We start from the raw sequence: 10,013 nt of genomic DNA, 5'->3' as shown, positions 1-10,013 counted from the left end.
CTTTACCTAGTTTGGAAAAGGCAAAACTAACAGCGCAGTTGATAAGGCCGATGATGTTAATATCATAGGCATGTGCCAATAATTGTACGCTCTTATAAAAACTTATGCTTGAGCGATTAAGTTCTGCGGCTCGCACGATCTTTCCCAACACCAAGTTAAAGAAATCGCACGACAGTAAGACACCCAGTCTGAACCTTCGTTGGTACCAAACGGCTCGGAAACGTCCTTCCCAATTCTGACGGCACTGCTGGTATTGAACAGTGTCATTTTGCGTAGCTGTATTAGTTTTGCGGGCATACCAAATTCAGACTTCGCGGCATATAGGCAACTCCTGCTGGCTTTACAGGCACCTGGTCCTACAAAGTGAAGTGGGTACAAAGTGATAGGTCTAAAGCAACGATCGAGTTAGGGGCCCACCTGTGTGTGTGTCACTGTCCTACTCTATACAGACGAAGATTCACTTAAGTCAACAAATGATTTTTAATGAGTTGGAGGATCTCGGCACTGTGGAAATAAGGGATTTTCTAAAATTCTCAATGAGTACATATTCGTTTTAGGAGAGATCAGAACAAACTCCCTATGCGGTGCCATAAGAGGTCGTGAGCCTGAGTGTATCCCATAGTGAATAAGCGCTACAATTCAAACTGGCTTGCTCTAGTTCTTCTAATAAAAAAATCTAGAAAAATTTCATTTGCAAGTTGGAGGTGAAACTCGGCATAAAGCGTCAAGATTATGCGTACATTTTAATTAGTAGTATCTTACGACAATCAGTGACTAAATTCTAATATAATTTCTAGGTAAAGCTATATGGGCAAGACGTTTGTTTTGTGGAACCACTCTTACTTTTTCCCAGCCACAATGGGGATAGTTTCCCCCTTGACTAACCCTCTTATCTTTATTTTTGAGATGTCAGAGACTAGACTAAGGACTAGTCAGCACAAATTCCCAATGTGAACTGATACTTCAGAACATTGCCAGAGATAATTCAAGTAATTTTGTAAGTTGTACTATGACTTCGGCTATGTCGACGACTGTCAAGCAGTTGTTATAAGGAAAAAATATCGAGATCTAAGACTTTTAACTCTTCAATTTATTGGGGCATACCTTGAAGCTCTTAGCTGAAGAAAAATACAGAGCAACATTTCTGGGACTAGGGGCTCCATATATTGCACATCATAATGGTGAAAATGCTACAATAACAACTTCGGGTGACTAAGTTAAAAATAGTGTAGAATCTAACAGAATGGAAAAATCGAAACGTTTCACTTTGACTCTCAAGACCAGGGAACTTCAAATCTTCGGACTTTAAATTTGTGTAGCATATTCTGAAAAACCAACTAATTCAAAAGAATTTACGCATGAGCCATATTTTCTCTTCATCACTGCGATTCATCAGGGGCGGCAGAGTACTATTAAAGAGTTTTCGACTCATTCTGTGTACATGAGACTATATTGAGAGGAATTTAATCTAAAAATATTCACGAAAAATTACTCATGGGCAGACAGCAGTAAGTGTGGTACGAGGAAGACGTACTACTTGATCGAAGAAGGGATCATGCCGATAAGTTCTACAAATTAAATACCGATTTTCAAAGTTAAATTAACAATAAGAAATCCATGCCAACAAAATTTTGATAACTAATAAGCAGTTTATATCTGTAGGAAGTTGTGTAACTACTTTCTATAGACTTGAGACCTAACAGGCAGTTTGCTCGAGCTGAAGAGCTCAAATAAACGTAAGGATATGTAGATAATTGGTACCGACTGATTCTCTGAATGTGGAAACTCAGTTTCAGAAAGCGTCCGAAAAATTGATTTTTATCGCTCTCAGAGCTGCTATTTCTCTCTCTCTCTCTTGCGAACCTACTGGCACATTTAGAAGCATGTAAACTAACTCCGAAATTTGCGTCTAAACAATGACGAGAATGTGCTATTGTATTACCCGAGGAGTCAGCGGCAAATGTGGATCTGATGAGCTGCCAGCCAGATATATTTTGTAGAATTATGAAAGAATCTGTGTATACAGCGAATAACCGACTCAGGATGCACCAGACTGACCAGCTCGCTAGAAGATCGCTGTTTAGAACCCATGAGTCTTTAAACAGTTTGGGAGTTCACAGGAGACGGTGGCGCAAAAATATGCGTCAAAGACTTCAAGATGCTTCTGGAGCTCTGCAAAAGAGTACTTTTGAAGAAGTTTCTAGGCAAGTAGAGCTTCTCAGTATTAGACTAATTAATTTTTTTTGTCATTGGAATCTTGCGCTTAGCGATTTCTACCCGTTTTCTAAGGTGAAATCTGCATGCAAAAAAGCAAGAGTCCATCGAGGCAGTGAAAGGGGAAAACGAAACGCCGTAAAGTGGTAAAGTTTCATACGTTTTTGGTAAAAAACTTAAGGAGTATTCCTAGGATAACTAAATTTTGTATGCATGTGGAGTTTAAACTACTTGAGAAAAATTCTAGAATTAGTTAAAATTGGGTCAATTCTTATTGACGATTGCTGTACCTCTGACGGGTGTTGCCAATTTCTTCATAAATTGTTGAAACTTTCAGATAAGGCAGTAAAATCTTATAGCTCACAAGCAAAGGCGGATTGACACGCAAGAGCACCTTAGACTGAAATTTCTGCAGGATTTCCAAGCACTCTATGTGTGAACTCCATAGGTCCAGATTGGTTTGAGTATGGCTTGGTATATAAGCACTCTATTGACTAGCGGCAACACCAATTATTTGCCAAGTAACCAATACAAAAAGCGTGGTATGAGATGGTATGTGAGATCGTCATGTAAGACGCTGGTCTAGCAGAATACCTATGTATGTCTTTAGCTCAACCTGTTTAGCCAATTTGCGTGTTGTTTAACGTTACAAGAGGGCAAGATCCGTTATGAAGGGTGAAAGGTTTTCGCATGGATTTGCTTTCGTTCGCTTTTATCCGCCATTTTTTCAACCAGGCGCAGACATTCTCGAAGTTTCCTTGTGAAGGGTGGTTAAATTTCACGGGCCGATGGTGAATGGGAACCACACCTAAACGGCAACGACACCGTTGGGCTTCTTTCTTTGGGGTTATTTGAAAGAAAAGGTGTACGTTGATAAGCTAGGAATAATTCAAGAGCTAAAGGATGAGATAATTCGGCACATTAACGGCATAGAACCTCAATTATCCCTCAGCGTCATCGAAAATTTGGACCATCGGATAGAGGTGTGCCGCCGAGGCCGCGCCGGCCATTCGGCCGATATTTTATTCTATACGTAATTGAGCCATACCAATATTATGATAATAAAGAGAAATGAAAATCATTTCTTAAAGAAATTGTATTTCATTAAAAATCAATACCGGCCCTTAAAACTTAACCACCCTGTAGATAATGAACTATTTGCATTTGGTGGTCTTTGGATCAACCGAATCATCTGGATATGTGGCGGTGGATGTGTTCGTCGATTAGGGAAGATCGGTTGTAAACAGGGTGTGTAATACAGACCCTAGGACGCTTCCCTGTTAAACACCTTCTTTGATGGGGTGGAGGTCGGTGGATACGTCGTTTACTTTAACAAGAAAATGCCTGTTCCGATGGTATGATTTTAAGAGTAACTATGCAGCGCCTCGTATAAAGGGTGTTCAGATTGGACGTAGTTTTTTTTTTTTTTGACAGAATACTCGTGACTACTGTCAAAGTAAATATATACTTTTTTTCAGTATTCACGGAAAATTCACGCCTCAACAACGTTTACAAATCGTACAAAAGTATTTATTACGAAAGTCGACGCTCTGTGAAAAGTGTTCATCGCGCGCTCAGGTCAACTTATGGTGCACATACGAGGTGTGTTCAAAAAGTATCGCGAATTTTGTGTTTTTTCAAAAATGATTTATTTATTCATATTTGTCCCCTTCAAAGTAACCCCCATGAGATATTTTGCACTTGTGCCAATCTTCGAAGCACATAATTTTTTTTTTTTTATCTTGTTCAGCTCCTCCTTTGATGCCGTCTTTATCTCGACAATCGTATCGTAGCGTAGCGTTGTCCTTTCATGGGCCTCTTCAATTTCGGGAACAAGAAAAAGTCACACGGGGCCAGATCTGGGGAATACGGCGGCTGTGGCATCATTAGTGTGTTGTTTTTGGCCAAAAAGTCGCGCACACACGACGATGTGTGAGCAGAGACGTTATCGTGATGCAAGGGCCAATTTTTGTTCTTCCACAAATCCGGGCGTTTCTGGCGCATTGCTTCGCGCAAATTGCACATAACTTGCAGTTAATATTCTATATTGACCGTTCTACCCTGTGGCAAGAACTCATGATGCACAACGCCCCTGCAATCGAAGAGAACGATAAGCAAAACTTTTACATTCGACCAAACTTTGCACGCTTTTCTGAGTCTTGGTTCGTGCAGCAGCTTCCATTAAGATGATTGAGCTTTGGTTTCCACGTCATAACCATAAACCCACTATTCGTCACCAGTTATGACCCTCTGCATCAAATTTGGGTCATCGCGGACAGAGTCCAACAATCCATTAGCAATGTTCATGCGATGCTGTTTTTGGTCGAAATTGAGCAGTTTTGGTACGAATTTTGCGCCGACCCGTCTCATGCGCAAATCATTAAAAAAATCGAATGGCACTACCCAATCGATATGTCTAAGTCCTCAGCAACTCCTCTAACGGTGATTCGACGATTGGCCAATACCATTTTCTTCACTTCATCAACTTTTTCGACTGTTGTTGAAGTGCTCGGGCGTCCGGCACGTTTTTCGTCGTTTACATCTTCTCGGCCACCGATAAGCCTTGATTTGGTCCGATGAGACCCAGTTTTGAGGATGAGCAATTTGATGTATTTGGGCTAAAGAGCTACACAAAGCCTTTCTAGAAAAGCAGGCGGAAACGCGTCTTGTAGTGGTTTTGTGACTCGATCAAACAGAAAAAAATCACAGGCAGCAATATCAGGTGAATTCGATGGCTGTTAAATGGTATTCGTTTCGTTCTTGATCAAAAATTCACGTATAATGATGGCACTGTGTGACGGTGCATTATCATGGTGCAAAATTTCTGAGTTGTTTACCCACAAATCCTTGCCTTTTGTGGCGAGTGATTTCACGTAAACGTCTCATAACTTTCTCTCTCTCTCTCTCTCTCTCTCTCTCTCTTAGCCTCACAGTCTGTGGTAGACCATAGCTTCGTCAACAATCATCCTCCAATCTAGTCTCTCTCTTGCCTCATTTATCCAATTACGAACGTTCATTGCTTTTAAGTCTGCTTGTACTTTATCAAGCCATCTCTTTCTTGGTCGGCCTCTCCTTCTTCCTCCAATTGGACACAAAGTAAACATCCTTTTTTGGATTCCTTCGTTGGGCATTCTTATGATGTGGCAAATCCATTTAATCCGTTGCGCTTTAATAAAACTTATTACATTTTCACCACCAATAAGGTTATGAATTTCGTTGTTGTAATGGATGCGATACGTGCCGTTTTTAAGCCGAATAGTACCGTCGATTTTTCTCATTATGATTCCTTCAAATCGCAATAGCTGGTTTATATCATTCACTTTCAGTGTCCAGATTTCAGCACCATAAGTAAGAACCGGGCGTATCAAAATTGTATACATCTTGAATCTATTGCAATTGATGTGTCTTTACTCGCTGATAGAACGAGTCCTAAGTATACGTGAGGCACGTCGTACCTTTTTAGGTATTGGCTCATTTGGAGTTCTCCACTCATTCGTCTGAGGTCCGAATTGCGTGCCGCACTCATAATCTCACGTCTCGTTTCAGTAATTATGCGTTGAATGAATGTATTTAACTAAGCAATGGTGGAAGAACTTATTTTTTGCGCCTCCTGAAGTATCTGGAAGGAAAAGGCTTTCAACACTATTTCCCATGGAGCTTTTTACGGATAGGTGAGGGATGCGAATGAAAATGCACGTGAATATGTCTGAACTCAAAATAAAATAGCAAATTTTAGAGCGGCAATTTAGTTATTTAATAGTAACACCTGGGATGGCGGGTATGCTGACATATTAAGTCTACTCTAGCAAGCTCCATAGTTAGGCCTTGAAGTTTGAGCTTTGAGCTATGAGCTGCCCGTAATTATTAAAAAGACACCACTTATTGAGAAGTTTGTACTATTTATCATACTAATTTAGCTTTTAGTTTCAATTATTTTTTTTTTATAAAAATATAGTTTATTCTAAAGGGTGGTTAAGTTTCAAGGGCCGGTGTTGATTTTGAATAAAATACAATCTTTTTAGGAAATTATTGCCATTTCTCTTTATTATGATAATACTGGTATGGCTCAATTATGTATGAAACAAAATATTGGCCAAAGGCCCGCCGCGCCTTCGGCGGCACATCTTCATACGATGGTCCAAATTTTCGATGACGCTGAGGCATAATTGAGGTTCTATGCCGTTAATGTGCCAAATTATCTCATTGTTTAGCTCTTGAATTGTTGCTGGCTTATCGACGTACACCTTTTCTTTCAAATAACTCCAAAGAAAGAAGTCCAACGGTGTTGTTGACGTCTAAGTGTGGTTCACATTCAACATCGGCCCTTGAAATTTAACCACCCTTAGCCATAATAATCCAAGTTTCAAACTTTGTACAAGATTTATAAAAATTCGAGCACTTTGCATCAGAACTTTAAAATTTTTAATAAGGAATGCACAATATTTTTTGTTTATACCACGCCGAATTCATTAAAGGGGGTGCCACTAGACCAACAACAATGCTTTGAACGTTTGATTTTCAAAAAAAAAGTATTGGCAAAGTAGAGAACAAAGAACGAATTCGCCCTGTTTCATTCTAGACTGACAGTCACACGAACACGGCGAAAGAGAAAAAAAACAAATAAGCTGATTTACCAACACCACCTTTAATAGATTCGCCTTGGCTTATACACAGGAAATGCGAAAAGTCGTCAGAGGAAAAAATTTCCAAAAATCAACGAAAATTTTGGCGATTTCAAACTTGCACTTTGTTATATTAAAATGCAATGGTCTATACAACTGCGTACCCAAATTTACTTCAAAACTTCTGATTAAAAAATTTTGAAATTTTTTTTGAACATTCGAGTTTTTATAATTAAATTTATAAATTCTATTCTATTAAAATAAAAATAAATAAGTAAATAGTCAAAACTTATCAATATGTGGGCCTTAAAAATAATTTGGCGTGTGAATATCTAAAAGATCATCAATTATGAGTACAGTGATTTTTCTTTAAGTTTCTAAACGATAAAAGTAGACCAAAGTTCGATCATCCAAGTACTAAATATGAAAAAAAGCAGTAGCTGTTACTATCTCCCATAGCTAATATTGAATTTAAAACTAACAATAAAATACCAAAAAAACGTATCTGTCTACCAGTGGCTGTGGAGCCCAGCACCTACACTTTCTTTGCTTTGTGAGGAGGCTGAATATGAATTTTCATCTTAGGTTTTTTCCGCTGCAAAGCGCTTCCAGCAAAACAACTGTTCTCTCGCGTTCAAGGCTAATCATTTCACCAGCACCTACTACCGCATTCACAATCAAACAGTTTTGGACCCACAGGGCTTATTAAATATTTTCCAAATGCATCAGAAATTCACCAGGAATCCAATTAGTGTTTCCTCACCATTTTGTTGACACATCCTCGCTACCAACAAGTTATACGATTATTCAATTCACGACTATATAGAGTCAGTTCGATTGAGAAACCTTATACGATTATTTACGCCCATGCTGGCCAGCTTTTCGAGGTTTTCAAGAAGCGGCTTGTGAAGGGGAGGCTCATTTGGAGGCTCATTTTGACTGCTTGCTCTCCTATGAACCAGAAGCCAGTTATCACTACCATGAGTATGCAAGCATCCACTCGTTTCATATTTGTCAATGTTGACATTTGTTTGTGGTTGTAGGTGGACCATAACATTCTGCTGGCAATCCGCGATTCGTAGATATTTTGAGGAGATTGCGTATTTGATTGCACCCAGTGGTGTGAATACCGATTCTGCAGGAATGTTATTCAAAGCAGACCTCCTCTAGTCAGTTCGTCCACTTTACCGTTCCCTTCAATGTTTCGATGTCCCGGGACCCAGATTAAGGTAACATTATGGTTAACACTCAAGGTGGTAAGTCTATCCCCGCTTTGTTCCACCAGCTAAGAGGTTGTTGTAACTAAATCCAGTGCTGCCGCTGGGCTATGCGACAGAATAGTGACGTTGCAATTAAAAGAGAAATCTGCGATTAGTAGTCTACAAGCTTCCCCTATTGCCGATACTTAAGCCTGGAACACATTGCTAGATTGCACAGATTTTTTAACTGTAAGTCTATGAAAATATGTATATACGAGTACCTGCTCCAACACCACAATAGTCGTACATTTGTGAACCATCTGTGTAGACTATAATGAAGGTCCCTTACTCCATTCCTCCCGAGATGGAAAGTTAGTGACAAAATTTCTGTTGAATGTTACCATCGTGACGATGTAGTCAGTCCTCTCCGAGGTATACTGGGTTTGTCGTAGTAATAGATTGACATGGCCGTGAGTTTTTTCCCTCCAGCGACCAGCTTCATTTAACCTAAATGCACTCATAATAGCCATCTTTTTGATATGGAGATCTACAAGAATAACTCTTGTAAGTTATTTGGGAGCTTCCCTAGAACAAAATCTAATTGCACCGGCCGTTATTGCTCAGGCATTTGATGTTATAATTTCTTCCAAGAAGTTTTTACCAAACAACAGATCCGGTATGATAAAATTGGTCGTATAACCGCCTTATACAGCCATAAAGCCATCTTGAAGACCCTATCTTCTTCCAAGCATACGTTTGCATTTATACAGAGTAATTTCTGCTTACCTTACCCGTTCTTCAATGTTCACTTTCCAACTAAGTTTAGAGGCCAAGATTACTCCTAAGTACTTTGCGCTGGATGAAATTGAAAGAGTTTGTGCATTGAAAGCATGAGTTCTTTTTTACGTGGATTCAAACTTAAGCCATAGCCTGTAGCCCAAGAGTTGATTAGCTAAAGGCATCTTCAATATCGAAAAATGCAGAGATGGTATAATGTTTGTCCTCTAGAAAGCCCTCCATTGTTCGGATTATCTCGTGAAGCGCTGTCTCCGTAGATTTGCCTTTAAGGTATGCGTGTTGTGCAGTTAATACGTATGCCAGAACTCTCGAATGAGCTTCTTAGGTTTATATCCAAAAGCCTTTCAAACATTTAGAAAAAAAGTACGAAAGACTGATTGGTCTAAAATCCTTCGCAGATTCATGTTTTATATGCTTCATTAATTCTAGTTACTTATTTGAATTATTTTCCGCGCTTCTGTAATAGATGGTCAGCAATTGTAGTAGAAGAGAATTTTGCAAGGACTTCAGCTGTCACAAAATGCCATTTCTTTTGTGAATGTATTCTCGACTACAACAATAATTCTGCAAACGAAGAGAAAAGGGAATTGGAGGCTCAGTTGGAAACCATCCCCAAGGCAATGACATATACCCAAAGCTAGAGGAAGGTATGGACAAGGAAAATGCACAAAAGAGAATGGCTGAGAGGCAGAGCATAAGAAATATAACAACCCAACCACCCACCGACAAAAGCGGAAAACCGTAGCGTAGGAATGCTCTCGCACACGCACACAACCCCAGCAAGCAGCACCATCACTAGCACCAACACCAGCACAAGGCCAACAACGCGGCTAAAATGCGAACACGAACACACAACAAACAGCAAAGCACAACAAACCGTAAAGCATCCTGCGAAGGGAGTCACGAAACGATGAGCACTGAGTGGAACTACAACGCACACATGCACACATACACATGAAAACAATGCTAACTTATTGCGCGCGGGTGGTTGGCGCTTAACGTAGAGCACAACGAGGTGGCGCGGCGCAGGCAGTAGGAAATACTTGTGCGCGATGCTACTACTCGGGCATAAAGCAAACTTCGATTTATGACCAACACATGGAAAAGTTATGCGCGAGAGCAAATGAGCGAACGCGCGTATACAAAACGTAGCGACGGCAAAGGATATAAATGGAGGATA

General features: G+C 39.9%; 1 protein-coding gene across 1 annotated transcript in view; it reads left to right on the top strand.

The window, feature by feature from the left end:
* The first annotated feature begins 8,073 nt into the window (after window positions 1-8,073).
* Window positions 8,074-10,013, top strand: part of LOC128857435 (uncharacterized) — a 29,237-nt gene continuing 27,297 nt past the window's right edge. Inside the window, 1 exon segment of the mRNA XM_054093193.1 lies at window positions 8,074-8,092. Coding sequence (XP_053949168.1) covers window positions 8,074-8,092 — 19 coding nt within the window.

Source organism: Anastrepha ludens, chromosome 3 (genome assembly GCF_028408465.1).
Source record: "Anastrepha ludens isolate Willacy chromosome 3, idAnaLude1.1, whole genome shotgun sequence".
NCBI lineage: Eukaryota > Metazoa > Arthropoda > Insecta > Diptera > Tephritidae > Anastrepha > Anastrepha ludens.
The sequence above is the reverse complement of the archived record's forward strand: the minus strand, read 5'-3'. Positions and strand labels throughout refer to the sequence as shown.